The sequence below is a fragment of the Jatropha curcas genome, chromosome 6, assembly GCF_041381405.1.
Source record: "Jatropha curcas cultivar XTBG-Jc1 chromosome 6, XTBG_Jcur_1.0, whole genome shotgun sequence".
Taxonomy (NCBI): domain Eukaryota; kingdom Viridiplantae; phylum Streptophyta; class Magnoliopsida; order Malpighiales; family Euphorbiaceae; genus Jatropha; species Jatropha curcas.
The window spans coordinates 27,286,255-27,306,814 of record NC_143156.1 but is presented as its reverse complement, the minus strand read 5'-3'; the positions used below and the strand labels follow the sequence as shown (position 1 = coordinate 27,306,814).

Sequence of the window (20,560 nt, the reverse complement as noted above, 5' to 3'; positions counted from 1 at the left end):
AATACAGTTTGGTTTGAATTTTTTGAAGGTTATACATGACATGTCAAGTTCAAATAATAAAATATATAATTCAAGCACTAAATTAATAGTATATATTAATTTAAAGCTAAACGTTAATTCGCTTTTGAAAATACAATGTAACTTAGATTTATTAAAAAAAATAAACAAAATTATATAAATTCTTAAATTTTAATGCATTTCAAAATACTGTTTACGGTTTGATTTGAATTATTAAAATAAAAAATTAAAAATGAACTGTAAATCATTGTTTTCTTAAATTTATAAACCGAATTGTGTTTTTGGCAGTAATCAAACTGAATTAAACTGTTTAATTTGATTTGATCCGATTTGATTTGGTGATTTAGACTGAATAATGAACATCCCTAGCCACAACTTGCAGCTGGTGAGGTTGATAACTTTGCATGCACGTCTTTTTTCAGTAGGCTTCATTTTACTGCTTATGGTCTTGGCCTGCCTTGCTTGTGCAAGTCTTAACACTTTTAAGTAAAAATTGTGTGGATTTCCAATGTGCCGTGTATTAAATGATTGCTGCCTGTCATTTCGGAAAAACAAATTTAGATGAAAATTAAATTAGATTAAATTATTATTATTATTTTGAAATTTGACAATTTATTAATAAAATATATGACTTGAGTACATCACCATATTTTCATAGAAATAAGGATGATCTTGGCATAAAATATTCCGAATTTTGTATTTTGAGAAATTTACACAGAATTTAAAATATTTAATTTTAATGGAGGAACAAATAAGCCTATCGCATTTGAAGATCTAATCTTTCGATCACAAACAATCAACTATCTATCTTAACAAAGAGAAAATCAAAACACACGTAAAAGCTTTTCAACAGAGATGAACAATTCTATAGAAGGAGAGAAAACACATTAAATAGTAGTAAAAATACTTAACATCTATAATAAATATGACAGACTAAATTCAAGATTTGTTTCGATTTATCACTAACTTGAAAATTATTGAAAAAATACAAAAAGGAACCACTATTGATCAAAAAAGAAGAATGATGGTTATTCGAAAACAAAAACTAAAAGGAAACTAAAAAAGAGAGTGGCTCTCTACAATGAAGAATAATTCCAAAAAACACATTAAATTGTAGCAAAGATACTCTCAAGATCTATGATAAATATGAGATACTAAATTCAAGATTTGTTTCGACCTATTACAAATTTGAAATTATAGAAAAGAAACCACGGGCCATCAAAAGAAATGAATGATGGTTATTCGAAAATGAAAACTATAAGAACAAATCACAAGAGAGTGTGTGAGGGAGACGATCAGGTTAACTTTAGCATTTTTGTACACATAAACAAATGTTATATTTATTTTTTGATTATAAACTACTCGAAAGTTTAATTTCGTAGAATTTTCATATAAAAATTAAAATTTAAATTCAACCAATTAGATTTTACAACAAATATTTTATTGTTATTAAACCGGACCATAAACCAATTTGAGTTATTGAAAACCAGGTAAGAAGCTCGAAAACCAAGCAAAACTCAAATCATTGAACTGAGCCAAACCGGTTCGAGTCGAAGCGAAATGGCCCAGAAAATTCCAAAAAACCACTTTCTTTTTCCTTCTTCTTCTCTTCTTCGTCGCGAGTGCCAGGGCAGCGCCGTTCTTCGCCCTTCCCATCCCGTTTCGGCCACCGCTCGACGAGAACAATGTGGCGGTCGATTCGTCTGGTGCTGGTGGTCGTGTTTCCAGCCTCCTCTCACGTCGAAAGAGCATCAGTTGAAGCGAAACGAGCTGTTTTCCTTGACAGCTCTCGTTCACCAATTTCCGGCGATCAACACCGTTGCCGGTGGTTGCAGCGTGAAGGTGGGGTGCCGATGGCTTCATCTCTCCAACGCGATCGTTTTGTCTCCATCAATCACTGCAACGGAGCTCAGATGGTGAAACCGCCATGAACGGAGACGCTAAGCTCCTGTTAAGCCCGATTCGTCCAGTTGGAGGTCCCGTCTCGCTCATTTGACATCGGAAATAGAACCCTTAGCAAAATTCGATTCGAGAGGTGGTGTCTTTGCAAAATTATGAGCAGAGTTGCTTTTTCAGCCACTGTACACGGCAGCCGGCCGCCGGCGGTCTGGCAACCGGCTGGCGAGCACCAAGGGACAGAATTTTTCTCTTCTCACGTGGATTGCGGAATCGTTGACGGAATTTCAATTGGTATGTTAAGACCTAGTTTCTCATTTTTAGTATAAATTCCAAATTTAAAATTGTTGGTCGGTTAAGTTGATTCCGAGAATGCAATTACAATTGTACAGCTACTTAATTCTATATATATATATATGGAAACATAGCTAATAAATTAAAATAGTCATTAAATTACGTAAGTAATATAAATTTGGTTCATAGGCTTTTAAGCTAAAAAATCGCAGAAATGGTTGAAATAGCAGTTAGCGTAACCTTAGAATGACTCCGTCAATTAGTTAGATAATTGTTAATTTAATTTAACTAAAATCGATCACCGTAGGGAGTTGAGTTATTCACTGTAAAGGAAAAAAGAACTATTTGTGATTTGTTTATTTTGATAAGGTAATTATGTAGCGTTTTGGGGCACTAAGAATATGATGTTATTTGAAATATTTTAGCCCTTATGTTAAATTAGTTGATTATTGAAGTAGATATAATTAAATAACAAGAAATTAGATTATTTGAATAGTTATATATATATATATATATATATATATATATAAATAAATTTAGTATGTTATAAATAAATTAATTTTGATTAGTTACAGTATTTATGGTAGCTGATTGTGATTAATTAATTGGTTTAAAATTTTAAAATTATTAAATGCATATATGTGGGCTTAAAGGTTAATAAATGTTATCTAAGGCGGATGGGCTGCGAGAAGTGAGTAAAAGTTTAAATGAATGTATGATGGTTATAGCGAACGGAATCAGTTGTTGTGAATTGTCCGATGAATGGGTTTGAGAATTTATGGTTGAATTGTAGTCTTAACAGGTGGTTTAATTTAATTTTAGGAGAGGTCCTACCGAAATTTCGTTTGGATCTACGCTAGCTATATTTAATGGTTAAGTTAATAGACTTATTTGCAACAATTCTTTAATATGGTATATCTAAATAAAGTTCTTTATTTATTCTTTTTATTATTTAGTCATTTAGTTATTTATTTAAGAATCAACTATTATATTATATTGATAATTAATACTCATGTATTTATTTATATTTGAATATGAATGTCTAATTGTGCGCTTGTATTTAACTGCAATGTTTGATTAATTGTGTTGTAACATTGCTATGTTTTGTTTAGGTGGAATTGGGATGAAGTGAGTCACCATGGGTTTATGAGGACGGTTTTAGAAATGATGAAATATGGAATTTGACCGTGAGGCAAGTATGGGGAGATCGGCACCCCCTTATGCTCATGATGATATGGTGATACCTGATGATATAGTATGGTTGATTTGGAAAACAACAAGGTGCCTTCTGTTGGTATGAAAAAGAAAAGAGAGTATATAAAAAAAAATGATGAGATAAAATGAAATGAACGATGAAAAGGCTGGTCAAGTGAGGTTGAGAACGGTCGACCATGAATGGGGGATCGGCTCCCTGGTGCACACGTCATGAAAGGATGGCCATGTGGGAGGACGGTTCATCGGGATTTCGGTGACGCCATAGACCAATTTTCACGTGATGTGATTATGTGAAGTTGTTAATAATTGTGACTGCTGTTGTTATGCCATATGTGTGACTGTCAGCGTGATTATATAACTAGTCGGATGATTAGATTGATATATTTACACACTTGTGTGAATGCATGTATTTTGCAATAATTATTATTTCGTATAAAACTCACATGTTTTGTTTAACTTTTCAAGAAGTAGATTCTTGTAAACCCCAGTTAAAGCTTCGTTTCCTTCACCGCAGAGCTAGAAAAGAAAATATTTAATTCCAGTATTTAGTGTAATTGTGAGTTTACAAAATCTAAATGTTCTGTTTAATATTGAACTCCACAATTGTAGGGATAAAATCAATAAACCGATGAGGATGTTCGATTAATTATTTATGAAATGCTTGAATCTGTTAGCCCATATTATGTATATATTGTATTACATTTGGGCCCGAGCTGTAAATTGTTTAAGATGTTGAAGTTGGGCCCAAGAATAATAAAATTATGCGATTTATGGTGCATGACAATATGGGCTAGATATTTGAAATAGACATTAATATAGTTAAGTTTTGTGGTTTATGCTTACTATCGGCTTCGGAAGCCTTAAGCTTACTTGGGGCCTAGTGCCGGTTCGGCCCATGAAAACGGGTCGTGACACATTCATTCTCGTATTAGAGGATTAAATAGTTTATTAAAATTAAATTTCAGAAAGTTAGTGTATTTACTAAACAAGGGGGATTAAGTTATAAAGTTATAATTATGACAAAATGTGACAGTAAATAAGTCATAAGTTTGTTAGACACACTCGCTTCTCAACTCCTCTAATGTCCAGAAACAAGTTGGGTTCCGAAGAAAGGCCCAATCTTATGTTATGGGCTTTAAATGGTCCGATTAAAATTTAGCAAAACATTATGTTGGCTTCTTGTCATTTTGGAAAACCAAATTTAGATGAAATTATGTTGTTTTTATATAGATTAAATTATTATTTAGTTCTTGACCTTTGGTAAATATGATGATTAGTTCTTTAGAAATTTAATATTCTTAAACTATCTATTCATTTAGTCTTTTAGATTCATCATTCCATTATTATTTACTCTCATATTACTTTTTAAATAAAGGATTAAATAATTTAATTAAATTAAATTTTAGAGATTAATCGATATATTTAAATATGAAAATTGTTGTTTTTTAAACAATTAGCGTTCATTAAAAAATATTATATAAATAATAATATTTTAATCAAATCTTGATTGCTGGAATATATTTGGATTGAGGATTTTCCAAATCAAGTAATGGATATAGGCAAGTACTTTTCCCCTTAAAATATCTAAATGAAGAAATAGAGCAGTCATGGATTATAAGTGTCAAGTGAGACCTTAATCGTTTGGAGCACCTTTAGCCAAAAAAAAAAAAAAAAAGTGCTTTTAAAGATGTTTTTATTTAAGAAAATAATTTCTATATAGATAAGTCTTTGGATATAGAAATTAGCTACTATTCATTGCTTATTACTCTAATAATTACTTCGAAAACTTTATTTATGTATATTCAGAAAAGCTCACGAATTGCGTTATTATATTTATTGGGTGTATACACCTAGCGTACGTAAGTCTTCAGGAGATTTTTGTAAACAATTTCTAGCAGACATGCAATTTATCCTAGGCGTCCTGATGCTTGTCCTTATGCAACTGTATTATTTGGTCAATATGTCTTTCAGTTACCTATAATATCTCATTAATTGTCTCTTATAGGCCGTCCTAGATTTCTATAAGAACACAAACTAAACTCCATGAAATAGAATAATTATTAATCAATTCTCTTACTTGACAAAATTATGTATCTCTGAATACCCATTTCTGTCTTCTTGAAACCATCTTCACCTACATATAACCATGTTCTCCAAATAAAAATTTAAACCCAAAGAATTAAACATTTTGCAATTATTAGTCCTTTTAGGTTCTTGCATATGATCACAACCAACATTGTGGTGTGGCAAAGTTGATAACTATCTTCAGGTTCTTGTTGCTACTTTTCTTCCATGGCTACGCCTTTTGATGAGAAGCTTGCAAGATCAGTAAGAGATGAGCTTGCGAGATCAATGAGGTCAATGAGCAGCCGATCGATGAGTAGAAGTTTATCATCAGCGAGTAAAAGAAGTTGGGCATCAGCTAGTATTCGCGAAGTTTGGAATACTCAAGGAGATGTTTTTAGAACAAGCCAAAGAGCGGATGATGATGAAGAAGAGCTTAAATGGGCTGCAATAGAGAGATTGCCAACTTATGATAGGTTAAGGAAAGGAATATTGAAGCAAGTTTTGGATAATGGAAAAGTTGACTATGAAGAGATTGATGTTACTAATCTTGGCATGCAAGATAAGAAGCAAATAATGGAAAATATACTTCAAGTTGTTGAAGAAGATAACGAGAGGTTTCTTCTTAGACTTAGGGAAAGAACTGATAGGTCAGTCCATGCATATATATATATATATATATATATATATAAAATATGATATTGAAGTGTTAATTAGCTGCTTGTTTTTGTCAAATTTTGAATTTTTATTATTTTGATGATTAAAAAAAACATAGGGTGGGAATTGACATTCCTAAGATTGAAGTCCGGTTCGAGCATTTATCAGTAGAAGGAGATGCATATGTTGGAACCAGGGCACTTCCAACTTTGGTCAATGTTGCCATGAACACAATTGAGGTACGTTGTTCTGTCTGTTAATTATGTGTCAAATAAAGGTATTTTGTTTTAATTCAACTATTCATTATAGATCTTTACTCTTAATTCAACATTACAAGTTATTTGTGTATATTTAGCTGTACAATTCTTCTTCTGCAATCTGCAGTGTGAAATATGATGTATATGCAGTTCAATAAGGGGCTATTAGTTGATGATACTGTTATTGAAGTAATGAAATCTTTTATTTATTTATTTTTGAATAGGGAATTCTTGGATTTCTTAGAATTTTCCCTTCTAAGAAAAGGGTTGTCAAGATACTTCATGATGTGAGTGGAATTGTGAAACCATCAAGGTACTTCACAATAGTATTTATTTTCTTCTGCATCTTGTAGTGTGAAATTTGACAATTTTTTTTTTTAAATTCCTTATTCTTTAAAGAAATAATAGTTTGTTGTTCCTGTTTATTTGTTTTCTCCAGAATGACACTGCTTCTTGGACCTCCGGCATCAGGCAAAACTACATTGCTTCAGGCACTTGCAGGGAAAATGGACAAGGATCTAAGGGTACATATGTTCTGTTTCTTTCTTCTTTTTTCTATTGAGATATGTAAAATGTTTAATTTACAAACACCATCTTTTAATAAATTTATTGATGTAAGGCTATATTTAGTATGCTATAATGCAATGTAATAAAGAGCATTTTTTCAGTTCACAACTCTGGCTTAGCCATCTACGTGCCTTTCATGGACAGGTATCAGGAAAAGTCACTTACTGTGGTCATGAACTGCATGAATTTGTTCCTCAAAGAACCTGTGCTTATATAAGCCAACACGATCTTCACCATGGGGAGATGACAGTAAGAGAGACATTAAACTTTTCAGGGCGATGCTTGGGAGTTGGAACTAGATATGAAATGTTAGCAGAGTTATCAAGAAGAGAAAAACAAGCAGGAATAAAACCAGATCCTGAGATAGATGCTTTCATGAAAGCTACAGCAATTGAAGGCCAAGAAGGCAGTCTAGTCACTGATTATGTTCTTAAGGTTTAATTTGTTCCCTGCATTGTCATTATTTATCTAGACTATACTATTTATAGTTGATGTTTCCTGAAGCTTTTACTCATTAAGGTTGGTGTTAACAGATTCTTGGATTAGACATCTGTTCTGATATTATGGTTGGTGATGAGATGAGACGAGGCATATCAGGTGGACAAAAGAAACGTGTCACTACAGGTGTGTTTATACTATATAAAATTATAAATTGGATTGTTTCTGCTCCGAATATTTCTCAAAAATTGCATAGTATTTTTAGGAAAATTTTCTATTTTGTGACTTAGTTCCTGATAAAGAAATGATGATTGAAGACTTTTCTATTAACTTTAAAACAAAAGTTTCTAGATTTTGAAGTGTTTAATTTATGTTATTTTTTGTAAATAAATTTATGTATACTGATTGCAGGAGAGATGTTGGTTGGACCAGCAAAAGCTCTTTTCATGGATGAAATATCAACTGGTTTAGACAGTTCAACAACTTTTCAAATTGTCAGGTTTATGAGGCAAATGGTTCATATAATGGATGTGACTATGGTAATCTCTCTTCTACAGCCAGCACCTGAAACATATGAACTATTTGATGACATCATCTTGCTGTCAGAGGGTCAGATTGTTTACCAAGGTCCTAGAGAGAATGTCCTTGAATTCTTTGAAACTATTGGCTTCAAATGTCCAGAAAGAAAAGGAGTTGCAGATTTCTTGCAAGAAGTAACTTCCAAGAAAGATCAAGAACAGTACTGGTGCAAAAAAGACCAATCTTATGAATATGTTTCAGTATCTGAAATTTCAGAGAAGTTCAAGTCTTTTCATATAGGTCAGGATCTTTCTGAACAGCTTAGAGTTCCTTATGATAAAGCTAAAGCACATCCAGCTGCATTAGAGAAAGACAAGTATGGAATCTCCAATTGGGAACTCTTCAAAGCATGTTTTGCACGAGAGTTGCTATTAATGAAGAGAAACTCTTTTGTTTATATATTTAAGACCACTCAGATTACAATCATGTCACTAATTGCCATGACAGTGTTTTTAAGGACCAAAATGCAAGTTGGAAGTGTACAAGATGGAGGAAAATTCTATGGAGCATTGTTTTTCAGTCTTATTAATGTTATGTTCAATGGAATGGCAGAAATGGCAATGACAATGTTTAGGCTTCCTGTATTTTATAAGCAAAGGGATTTCTTGTTCTATCCAGCATGGGCTTTTGCATTACCAATTTGGGTTCTTAGAATCCCCATTTCCTTAATGGAGTCTGGGATATGGATAATCCTCACCTATTACACTATTGGATTTGCTCCAGCTGCGAGTAGGTACGCGCAAATTTTATTGAAATATTGTATATATTACACTACTACGTGTATATATTGAAACATTGCAAATTTTCAGGTTTTTCAAACAATTTCTAGCATTCTTCAGTGTGCATCAGATGGCTTTATCACTCTTTCGCTTCATTTCTGCAATTGGAAGAACAGAAGTTATAGCCAACACACTTGGAACCTTTACACTGCTTGTGGTTTTTGTGCTTGGTGGATTTGTTATTGCTAGAGGTTCATACTTAATTTCATTCTATTCTTTGTATATGTTTCTTTGAAGCGCATGAGGCTTGTGTGTAATTTCCAGTAGCGAAGTTAACTCCATTCATTCTTTACCATTATTTTATTGCAGATGATATTGAACCATGGATGATATGGGGCTACTACGTTTCTCCGATGATGTATGGACAGAATGCTATATTCATCAATGAATTTTTAGATGAAAGATGGAGTTCTGTAAGATTTTCCAAATCATATATATAATGCAAGAATTCATTTCTTGTTCTACACTTGCTGATATTAATTTATGCTCCTTTTTCCTTATGCAATGCAGGCTTATAATGGCACAACAGAACATACAGTAGGACAGGTTCTGCTTAAAATGAGAGGCATGTTCTTGCAAGAACATTGGTATTGGATTTCTGTTGGAGCACTTGTGGGATTTTCTTTGCTTTTCAACATCCTTTTCGTGTTGGCTCTGACATATTTGGACCGTAAGCAATGGATTCTCATGTACTAAATAATTGTTCAATTATGTAAATTGAAACTTTATATATGTTTGAAAATCATTGCAGCTTTGGGAGATAATAAATCCTCTATTCTTGATGATGGTGAAAATAAGAAGAAGACATCCTCTGTTGAACAGCAAACAAAGTCTACTGAAATGATCTCATTCTCGACCGCCCCGTTGCACCAAGGTCACATCTTTATAGTATTTGATCTTCATCTCTACTAATTTTTTTTTTTTTTAAAAGGAACTACTAATAGTTCAATTGATTATGTCTGTTGCTGTAGGTACTGATATGGCAGTGAGGAACACTCCTGAACGGCCATCTGTTACATCTGCAGAGCCTGCGCCTACAAGAAGAGGAATGGTTTTACCCTTCCAGCCTTTGTCTCTAGCATTTGATCATGTGAATTATTATGTGGATATGCCTCCTGTAAGTAATTCTGCTCATTCTTTGTCTTTTCATATTCCAATTCACATACATTAATTTCTACAAAATTAATTTAATCATCAGGAAATGAGAAGCCAAGGAGTCGAAGAAGATCGCCTCCAACTGTTAAGAGATGTTAGTGGTGCTTTTAGGCCTGGTATTCTAACAGCATTAGTTGGTGTAAGTGGTGCTGGCAAAACTACACTAATGGATGTATTAGCAGGAAGGAAAACTGGAGGATACATTGAAGGAAGTATTAGCATTTCCGGTTATCCTAAAAAGCAAGAAACTTTTGCTAGAATTAGTGGTTATTGTGAACAGAATGATATCCATTCTCCACATGTTACTGTCTATGAATCCCTCTTGTACTCCGCCTGGCTGCGCCTTGCTAAGGAAATCAAGACTGTAACTAGAAAGGCAAGCAAGCTCTTCATTCCTTTTTTTTTTTTTTTGCTTACTTCCATGTATAGGTTTAAGTGCAGAACTTGATTTTTAATCTTTTTACGCTGCAGATGTTTGTTGAGGAGGTAATGGAATTGGTTGAGCTAAACCCACTAAAGAACTTCATAGTAGGCATTCCAGGAATAGATGGCTTGTCGACTGAGCAAAGAAAGCGACTAACTATAGCTGTTGAGTTGGTTGCTAATCCATCCATTATTTTCATGGATGAACCAACTTCTGGCCTTGATGCTAGAGCTGCCGCAATTGTTATGCGTACAGTAAGGAATACAGTTGATACAGGAAGAACAGTTGTCTGCACAATTCACCAACCGAGCATTGATATTTTTGAAGCTTTTGATGAGGTAGTTATGATTCTTTAATTATTTCCTTTTTTTTCTAAATAGCCAGAATGCTTCTTGATGGCTTAATGTTACATTGTCTGTAGCTGTTACTGATGAAGAGAGGTGGACAAGTCATCTACGCCGGACCCCTTGGCCGCCACTCCCACAAACTTATAGAATACTTTGAAGTGAGTATTGATCATAAAAATGGATTTGTTTGATGTACTAGAAAATAAAACTAGAGTCCATTAATTTCTATAACATCTTTCAGGCTGTCCCTGGAGTTCCTAAAATAAAAAATGGTTATAATCCTGCTACATGGATGTTAGAAATCAGTTCTAATGCAGTTGAGACTCAACTCAATGTAGATTTTGCAGAAGTTTATGCAAATTCTGAACTCTACCAGTAAGAATTACCCATTTGTGCCTCTTCACTGATTTCTTCTTCTCCTTCATTTGATGTTCGAGAAACTTTCTTTTAGTTATGCTGATAGCTGTTATTTACACTATTACACTTTATTTTTTTCTTTACCAGGAAGAATCAAGAACTCATTGAAGAACTAAGCACTCCAGCGCCAGGGTCTAAAGATCTTTATTTCCCTACACAATACTCCCAAGACTTTTTTACTCAATGCAAAGCTTGCTTCCTAAAACAACATTGGTCTTATTGGAAGAATCCAAGATATAATGCTATCAGATTGTTCATGACAGTAACAGTTGGTGTTATATTTGGACTTATTTTTTGGGACAAAGGCCAAAAGACGTAAGATTCAATGTTTATGTAATAATATATGATAAAAAATTGTGCTTTTTGAAAAAAATAGATTCAATGTTAATTAGTGAATTCATCTAAGAAGTAAATGTGAGCTCCAATGTTTACAGACAAAAGCAACAAGATCTTTTCAACTTGTTGGGAGCAATGTATTCTGCTGTAATGTTCCTTGGAGCCACCAACACTTCCTCAGTGTTATCTATTGTGTCAGTAGAACGAACAGTCTTTTACCGAGAAAAGGCTGCTGGAATGTATTCAGAATTACCTTATGCATGTGCTCAGGTAAAGTAAATTTTCTAAAAAGAAAAAATAAAAAGAAGAGGAGATTTAGAATATAATGCAATTCTTATATAATATTTATGGTATTTTACAGGTTGCTATAGAGGCAATTTATGTTGCAATTCAGACATTGATCTATAGTTTATTGCTATACTCAATGATTGGGTTCCAATGGAGAGCAGACAACTTCTTGTGGTTCTACTTCTTCATATTCATGTGCTTTATGTACTTCACATTGTATGGAATGATGCTTGTTGCTCTCACTCCAGGCCATCAAATTGCTGCTATTGTTATGTCTTTCTTCCTCAGTTTCTGGAACCTCTTCTCTGGCTTCCTCATTCCAAGGACGGTATGTATATGCAAGCTACTCAACTCTTACCGTGACATTATCTTTTTCTTTCTTGTTAATTAGTTCTACCATGGTTCAATCTCATAACCTCACAGTTCTTAAGACAACTCTGTTCTAACAGGGTTTCAATTCATAACCTCACAGTTCTTAAGACAACTCCTGAAAAAGCTCTCTCTCTATATACATAAATCAAGTTCTAACAGAAGGATTTGAAACAACTTTTTAAGGATATGTTAGACAACAGTAAGTAGCTTTTTAGACTGGACGTAATTTTTTATACTATCGGTAACATAGTGTCTTATTAGAGGTTATGATAACATTTTATAAAAAGTTAACTAATGTAACTTTTAGTTAACGTTCTATAAAAAGAATAACTAACAGCTAAACGCTACTAAAATAACTAATTTTGAAGAACAAACCCTGAAACAGTTCTTTTCATGTGTATTTTATCTTTGTTTTGGGTATTATAAAATGAAATCTAACCTCTAGAGTAAAAAAAAATAACAGCAAATACCAATATGGTGGAGATGGTACTACTGGGCTTCACCAACAGCATGGACAATATATGGTTTGATCACATCACAAGTGGGGAAAATATCAGAAAATGTAGAAGTACCTGGAGTTGGATTCATGTCAGTGAAAGATTACCTAAAAGAATACTTAGGATTTGAATATGATTTTCTTGGAGCAGTTATAGCCGCCCATATTGGTTTTGTGCTCCTTTTCTTGTTTGTCTTTGCCTATGGAATCAAGTTCCTCAACTTCCAGAGAAGATAGATACTTGCAGACAAGACAAGTTGGCTAGTTTGTATTAGTTTCATAAAACCAATATGGAGAAAGACAAGAAATGAATATTGTGTAACATTAATTAATTATTTGTATTTTTTTTTCCAATTTTTTGTTCTCTAATTCATTTAATTGAAAGCTTTTTTTTTCTTATTTGGTTGATTGTCTACTTTCTTTCTGACCTGTTATCATCATTTTATTGTTTCCAACATTTTTTTTTTGTTCCAACAATAGTTTTTTAAGAATGTTATTTTTTATAATGTTCGATAACACGGCGTTTGAATTAGCTTTTAGATATTTTTTAAGAATACTATTTTTTATAATATTCGGTAGGCATAGAGTTTGAACTGCTTTTAAAAATTAAACTAGCATTTTATAAAAGATTAACATTTAAAAAAAAATTACTCAAATAGCAACTGACTATTAAAACAGTTAAACGCTACTAAAACAACTAATTTTGCCGAACATGCTTTTAAGTATATTTATTATATGTTGTTACTGTCTATGTCTGGATTTTTATCATTGATATTGGAAATTTCAGCCTCACTCAGATCTAATGGAATAGGTCTTTGGACTTTGAGAGTGGTGTGTTTTTATCCTATACACGGAAAATTATAGCCTTTGATAATGCACATAAGATCTATAACCTCTCATCTAAGCTAACAATTGTCTAGATGCGAAAGATTTGTAGAATCAAGCGTGCATAAAGCTTGAAGTAGCATTTAGCTATAACTAAATAGCAAAATTTAAAATAAAAAAAAAAAAACGAGAAAATTAATTTTAGTGGGCGCAATTTTTTTTAAAAAAATAACAGTAAAGTAATCAAAATTAAACAAATCGAGAAAATTAATTACTATTTTTATTTTGAAGAACAATCAAAGAATTGTTTTCAATTCGAACTTTTTAGTATTACTTTCCAATCCTGTTAGGGCCAGACTACTGTCAGGGCTGGTTCCTCGTCCCCTGGAACTGAAATCAAACTTAACTTTGTCAGTTCCAGAATCATGAGAGGAATCTCAAGCCTACAGTTTCGGTCTCAGCTTACCCAATTCCAGCCATACTTATTTTCTGAGTCTCAAATGAGTACACTGATACATGAAATAACTTATCAAGCAGTGCAGACAAGTGCAGAGAGACAGCAGAAAATGCAAAATAAATTTCACATCATATACAGAACACATAATAACAGAATAAGTGCAAGAGGCAATATCATAAAATATATTACATATTGGTTTTTTTTCTAAATAAAAAGTATCATAACAGAGCTATTTGAAGTTAAATCCGTGTACAAAGCTTTACAATAGCATCTGGCTATAACTAATATAGCAAACTTTTGCACATAAATTCCCTCTCCATAGCAAAGTTTTTTTTGGTATCTTCTTTGTTACATGCAATCAACACTTATAAGTTAGTAGTTGTCAAAGTCGGCAGAGGAATCCAACCAGAGCATCGGCTGGTTGAGTAGGGGCACTCTTTAAATCTATCATTGAGAGACTACCTATCATCAGTTTTAACAGGAGCATTCTCCAGGTCCTCAATATCTTTCTTGCTCTTCACTGTAATCCATTTCTTGGTATTAAAGTCCAGTCTGTCCAAGTCATCTGCTATGCCCATGTACCCATATAGAAGCTGCTCCTCTAACTTATCCCCCTCTATCCCTGCTTCCGAAACATTGCTGCTGTTGGAAGTTTTTCGCTCGAATTCTTCTCTACCATGTTCATTCTCAGCAAAATATTTATGAAGTCTTTCTGCATTACCAAGTCCAGTAAATGTGCCCAAAAACTTTACCAATATAACACTTTGGTCAGCAGGCTTACCTAGGCATACCTTGATTTTTCCCCCAGCAAAACCTTTGCCTACCATTAATGAAGAACATCATACAATGGAATTATTAGTGATGATATCAGAAAAATTCAGTCCAGTGCAGCATAACACCCTCAAAGATATAAAATCTAGACAAATTTAATCCAGCTAAGTAGAAAACCCCCAAAATAAAACTCCCAAATTCGTGAAGATCCTGAATGCTACCACTGATTCCAAAACTGAATATACTTTTACCTCCCCATATATTCAATGACTAACTGAATTTGAAAATTTATTACCCAACATGGAAGGAACTATGTTCTTGTATTCATTTTCCACTTATATATGAATTTGAGCACTATTGTATTAAATAATTGATATAGGAGCTCTTACTCACCTCTTATAAAAGCTTCAACACCTTCAATTGGTATAACTTTCTGTTGTTCCGGATTGTCGTTTGACATAGATATATTATGGATGATAACAAGTGGAGGCCAGAGCATCAAATCCTCTTTCTGAGCCCAAGCTTCTGTGTCAGGCAATATATCTGGAATCCATGTTTGTGTGTCACAAGGCACATATGTATTCCATCCCATCAAAATGCATATAGCTTTGTGAAGACCCAAGTGCTGTGCTCTCAACCCAACCTTGTGAGACATGAAGGCATGTGTTACCAACCGTTGGGTGTCCAAGAAATCTTTTGACGCACTGTAAAAATACATTAAAAAAAAAAAAAAGAAAAAAAAAAAGAGCGAGAGAGTAAAGAGCATAGTCATAACAATCCAAAAAAGGAACCTAAAAAACAATACAATATTCTACAAGCATATAAATGGGGATAGACAGATATCAATGGCTTATATATGTCACTGTTAAAATTATTGCAACTTCATTACGCATATAAAAGTAAATCATCATCACCATGTCCACGAGCAATAGGGTTAAAGACAGAAATCAAATATTGAATCATCAAATTCATCTACCACTAAGTACAACTACACATTTATTGCATAACCTTACGTGGAACTCCTGTCCCTTAAAAGTAGTTCCACTGTGTAACAGACCCACACTGACCTCCAGTCTTAACCTTTGCCCTTTGCTTCTTCAGATGCAAAATGATTAAGATACCCCCGCAATCAAAATATACTGTCTATAAAAACTCGTCAGTAGTCCCTTGTACACGCGAAAGGGTATATAACCTGTATTGCCTTGTGGATTCAGCTACTCACAAATCAAATATTGAATTATCAAATTCATCTACCACTAAGTACAGCTACACATTTATTGCATAGCCTTAGATGGAACTCCTGCCCCATAAAAATAGTTCCACTGCATGCCACACCCACCCTGTACCTTCAGTCTTAACCTTTGCCCTTTGCTTCTTCAGATGCAAAATGTTAAAATACCCCCGCAATAAAAACATACTGGCTATTGTTTCCCTGTTCATGTGAAAGGTTACAGAACCTGCACTGCCTGGCGAATCCAGCTACACACAACTACCATTAATCCGACCCTACATAAGGAGGCTAAGAACTGACCACCTTTTAGAAGTCATCTGTTTTCTGATATAGCAGATTGTTTGAAACAACTCCTAAATCATAATGGACTAACACTTGCTTCTATGAATCTATACTCAAGTATCTATATCTATAGCAACACTGGGATCCTAAAACCCAAATCACCTGATCATCAACCTCTCACCAAGTGATAGCTACATTTACACCACAAAAAGCACAAGAAAAGATGGAGAAAAATAATCAAATAAATCAGTTAAAGTTTATTGTATGTGGTAAGAGCTCAGGATAGTTTCATCAGTCTTTCATTTATCAAAAGGTTGTAGTTCACCAAATGCTCTTGCTCCACTTTGCATGATTGCTAACAGAAATTATCCACAACCAATATGCAGCCATAAGCCATAACAGCATGACAAAGGGAACTGAACAAATAAAATTATCTAGCCTAATATATGCTCACTCGTTTCCCGCAGTACAACTATAAATAGGAACTCATGAATCAAAATATTAAATATGCTCCATGTCAAAAAAACACGTCACAGAAAAGAAAACAGACCTTCTGCCACATACGATGCAGAACAAACTACCCGCTTTTCCCTGCTCCTTGTATCTTCTTCGAACTGCCGAGTTCAAATTTAATTTTTTAGAATATTCTAAAAAGGCTTCATGAACCAGTTGCTTAAATTCCTCAGAGTCCTCACAGGGCTCTGAGGCCGCCATTTTCCCCCAATCCTCTGATAGATCATGATCATTTGACTGCTCATCCTCATCATACTCATCACTTCTTTTCCAAGTTCTGTGCTTTCTTTGAATACCACTTCTTTTATCAGTCTGGTGTGAGTTATGCCAGCTTAAAGAACCAGATCTTGGATGGCCCTTCAAATATTTCACACTTGGTTTATAATATCTAATTGAATGCTTTCGCGATTGTGCTAAAGAATCTTGAGAAGACAACCACTCCTCGGATGCAAAGTCTCCACGGTGTTCATGCCCATCATATGTCCTCTTAGCTTTTCTGTATGCATTTTGGTCAAATCTCTTAGTCCTGGATGGATGTAAGGCAGTTAGATTTCCCTCAATCCACTCCTCACCACTGCCATATTCATCGTCATATACTTGTGGTCTATACTGTTTGCTTGGCAAAATAGTTCTGGGATCATGCCTATTGACATTTTCCTCCCTGCAATGTCGTTTATGCACTTTATCTGATGGCTCATATATATCAAGCTCCTCCTTAATTCTGTGTCTTTTGACAGGAAATTTTTGCATCTCCAATTCATACAAGGACATAACTGGATCGTGTAATCTTTCTTTTTCAAATTGTGGACCTGCATCTCTTCCAAACCCATAATTTGATCTCAAATGTGAGATTTGGTGATCCTGTGTTATACCCAAATGAGATGTTTCACTATTTCGTGAGACTCTCCTTCCAAATTCAACTTGATTATACTCAGAATCCAAATATTCCCCACTATGCTTTGTGGAGTATAATATTCTACTTGTGTCAAGGTTCTCCATAGCTGCCTGCTTGGGCATAGTATGGTCCCATGTGTCACTATTTCGCATGTTTCTGTAAGAATTCTCTGTAGGATCGATCTTATCTGCAACAGAGTGCACAATACTCATTCTTGATAATTCTCCATACTCAAAATCTGCTCGAGCTTGCACGTGATCCAACTGAGATCGTGACGGCATCATTCTGTGCAATTCAGATGGATACATATTGTCATCATTCAGTAATCCCTGTGATTTAGGGTAAACATAATCATTGTGTTCAATCCTGTCAGGGCTGTAGGCCCCATGCGCATAACTTGGCATAATTCTCTTACCAGTTTCGAGGTTTCTTATACCTACAGATGACCTTTGACTATATGTGCTTAAATCCATAGGTTCTGTTAGTTTCACACCGTTCCTTGGATATTCATCAGAAGCTGACATGGGCATGCCTTCCCTATGAGAACTTAGAAACTCACTACTTGAAACACCTGAAGACTGGCCAGCAAAATCTTTGAAATGACTTCTCCCAAAATCCTTGGAGTGAGAAGCTGGCTTAATGGCATATGAATCATCCCTTGAGCCAAACAAGGGTTGCTCCCCTTCTTTGTAGAATTCCATTTCTGGCATCTTATCTGGAGAAATTGGCTTCCGATGCCTAATTTTCTCATGTTCATATTGACTCATATCCATACCTCGGGATGGCAATTGTAGGTGCTCAGCAGTTTTCCCATAGTTTGATGTGGGAATGAAATCTGTAGGCACCCGATGCAACCCTCTAATAGTGCCATCTTCCATGGGCATTGATTTTGGCGCCACCATCATATGCCTATCAATATCAACAATCCTGTTCCGATCATAATCCTTCTCTTTACTCATTCTAGAAAATTCACCATGATGATCATACCCATAAACATGCTGTAGTCTATTACTTTTAACATCATCATAATCAATATCATCAGCATATTCATATTTCCTCCGCATAACACCCTCATCAAAGTGAGGCTTTCTAAGCTCTGGTACAAAATGGGGTGAACCAGAGCGGATATTTTCATTCCTTCCTGCACCAAGATGCCAACTATAGTCCCTCCTTTCAATTGGACCACTTCTTCCTTCTCTTAGTAATATCCTTCTAGACCCATCAATTTTACTACGTGGACTCAAACTCCTCTGCTGCACGCGGGGAGACCGATCCACAGCATCACGACGAGATACTGGATACGAGTTATGTCCTACTTCATATCTGTGTTGATTCCTTAGCTTAGATGCCGGAGATAGTGTAACATACTCTTCATTCCTTCTAGATTGCATATTTCTTAGTTACCAGAGAGAAAAGCAGCTAATTCAATTGATTCCGCAATCTATTTACCAATCTCTCGCTATATATGTATACCCTTTGAAATGTTTTGATTAGAAAGAGTTCACAATGTCACAATAAAGAAGAAGCAGCAGCAGCAAGATCAAATTCGTAGTCAACTCAAAAAGTGTCAAAACCCTAGAAATTCCCAGTACCCAGTCAAGTACATGACAGGATTCATAGCACGAAAATCTTCAGATTCTATTAACACTGGCTACAAGCGATTAGAAATACAAATCAGATGAAAATCCTTTCCATTCCATGAGAGATATGAAGAGAGAAAAAAAATCAAACCTCGGTTGATTGCTGTGAGTTAGGGGAACCCATGATTGACTGATTGATCTATCTCTAGTAGTAACCGATCGTATTTGCAGTTTGTATGTGTCTATATTTGCAGAGAGTGCAGTGAATTTTGGTAAAGAGAAGAAGAGGAGAAGAGAAGATAAAAAGTCCCTGCGAAACTGCTATGTGAGACTACTCGGTGGCGCTTTGTGTCTGTCGATTAAACTTTGTTTGGGTTAGTGCACCAAAAACAGGAGTTTATTTAATTTAATTATGAAATATTTTAGTCCAAATTCATTTTAAAATTGAAAATTTAATATTTTGTCATTTTTAGGATAATCAACTGTTTTGTAAAAGTTTTAGTCAAAATTATTATTGCGTGGTCATATTAATTCATCCAAAAGCTTAATCTTATTAACCTATTTAGTTTTAATATTCAAAAAGTTTCATTTTTACGACAGCCTGTATTGAATGATTAAATAGTTAAAATGAACTGTATTATCATTCAAGTTTAGGAAAAAAATATAAATATCACCATGGAACGATAAAATGAAAAATATTTTGAAGTTTGAAAAAAATAAAAAAAGATAAATATTTAGGAACAGAAATAGTATAAAAAAAGACAAATATATTTTATGCTTTAAAAAAAATTAAAGTAAGCAATTTTATATATTTTTTAATCAAAACTATATTAAATTGATCCTAAAATTTAGGATATATTTTTATATATTTTGTATACTTATATATATATATATTAATATGAAGTATTGATTTTTATCAACATTTCGTTAATTATAATTTTATATAAATGAATTTTGCCTTGTCGTTCAAGTGATTTATTGTATTGTGTGCAGACTGCCACATCAATTTTGTTCTTGCAAGGAATGTGACACTCTAACCACTAACACTAAATATGACTTCTGCGTTCTAATAGAAAACTGCCATTAGGTTAAAATTCAACTATAAACTAGATTTCAAATCATATCATTTTACGAATTGTAATCCATGAAAAAGAAAAAGAATAAAATTTATGATGTCGTTTGAAATGATGAAATAAAGAATCTATGGATTTTCAAAATCTGTGATTTTGCATATTAAGATATAGTCTTAATGATAAATACATATATGACATGACAATAAATCCGAGTTCGAATCTATTATCCAAAACTAAAAAAAAATATTCATTGTGAAATCAGTGAGATTTCACATTTATATCATTGGTTCAAAAGTATAATTTATAGATTTGAAAGTATTTTTGAAATAAATGA

General features: G+C 33.8%; 2 protein-coding genes and 1 long non-coding RNA gene across 7 annotated transcripts; 2 read left to right on the top strand and 1 right to left on the bottom strand.

Annotated features, from left to right (window-relative positions):
* Positions 1-1,620: 1,620 nt before the first annotated feature.
* On the top strand, positions 1,621-3,890 carry LOC149495842 (uncharacterized). The gene is made up of 2 exons (XR_016321161.1): positions 1,621-2,208; positions 3,321-3,890. It is a non-coding gene; the product is annotated as an uncharacterized LOC149495842 (long non-coding RNA).
* A 1,728-nt stretch (positions 3,891-5,618) lies between these two features.
* On the top strand, positions 5,619-12,911 carry LOC105648027 (pleiotropic drug resistance protein 2). Of its 3 annotated transcripts, none has more exons than XM_089722837.1 (20): positions 5,619-6,137; positions 6,263-6,383; positions 6,626-6,714; positions 6,841-6,925; positions 7,113-7,403; positions 7,502-7,592; positions 7,818-8,718; positions 8,795-8,955; positions 9,074-9,177; positions 9,275-9,434; positions 9,516-9,551; positions 9,691-9,881; positions 9,963-10,295; positions 10,391-10,681; positions 10,765-10,848; positions 10,932-11,065; positions 11,195-11,422; positions 11,542-11,713; positions 11,805-12,059; positions 12,567-12,911. In XM_089722837.1, exons 1-20 carry the CDS (start codon positions 5,716-5,718, stop codon positions 12,834-12,836), a joined length of 4,419 nt encoding a protein of 1,472 aa, XP_089578963.1. In that variant the 5' UTR covers positions 5,619-5,715; the 3' UTR covers positions 12,837-12,911. The 3 variants fall into 3 exon arrangements, with proteins under 3 accessions (XP_089578963.1, XP_089578964.1, XP_012089672.2); XM_089722838.1 differs by having other exon boundaries at positions 9,516-9,577; positions 9,696-9,881; XM_012234282.4 differs by having other exon boundaries at positions 9,516-9,638; positions 9,736-9,881.
* Positions 12,912-14,028: 1,117 nt separating this feature from the next.
* On the bottom strand, positions 14,029-19,531 carry LOC105648065 (uncharacterized). Of its 3 annotated transcripts, none has more exons than XM_012234349.4 (4): positions 19,305-19,531; positions 16,716-19,224; positions 15,046-15,356; positions 14,029-14,701 (listed from the first exon to the last, which is right to left on the bottom strand). In XM_012234349.4, exons 2-4 carry the CDS (start codon positions 18,962-18,964, stop codon positions 14,340-14,342), a joined length of 2,922 nt encoding a protein of 973 aa, XP_012089739.1. In that variant the 5' UTR covers positions 18,965-19,224; positions 19,305-19,531; the 3' UTR covers positions 14,029-14,339. The 3 variants fall into 3 exon arrangements, with proteins under 3 accessions (XP_012089739.1, XP_012089747.1, XP_012089730.1); XM_012234357.4 differs by having other exon boundaries at positions 16,716-19,220; XM_012234340.4 differs by having other exon boundaries at positions 16,716-19,531.
* Positions 19,532-20,560: the final 1,029 nt, after the last annotated feature.

What these genes read in the sequence shown, in the direction of transcription:
- LOC105648027 (XM_012234282.4), top strand. Translation starts at nt 5,716, where the DNA reads ATGGCTACGCCTTTTGATGAGAAGCTTGCAAGATCAGTAAGAGATGAG. An exon ending in TGGGACAAAGGCCAAAAGAC is followed by an intron (nt 11,423 to 11,541) that starts GTAAGATTCAAT and finishes CAATGTTTACAG; the next exon opens with ACAAAAGCAACAAGATCTTT. An exon ending in TACCTTATGCATGTGCTCAG is followed by an intron (nt 11,714 to 11,804) that starts GTAAAGTAAATT and finishes GGTATTTTACAG; the next exon opens with GTTGCTATAGAGGCAATTTA.
- LOC105648065 (XM_012234340.4), bottom strand. Translation starts at nt 18,964, where the DNA reads ATGCAATCTAGAAGGAATGAAGAGTATGTTACACTATCTCCGGCATCT. An exon ending in TGCATCGTATGTGGCAGAAG is followed by an intron (nt 15,357 to 16,715) that starts GTCTGTTTTCTT and finishes GTATTTTTACAG; the next exon opens with TGCGTCAAAAGATTTCTTGG. An exon ending in TGTTGAAGCTTTTATAAGAG is followed by an intron (nt 14,702 to 15,045) that starts GTGAGTAAGAGC and finishes CATTAATGGTAG; the next exon opens with GCAAAGGTTTTGCTGGGGGA.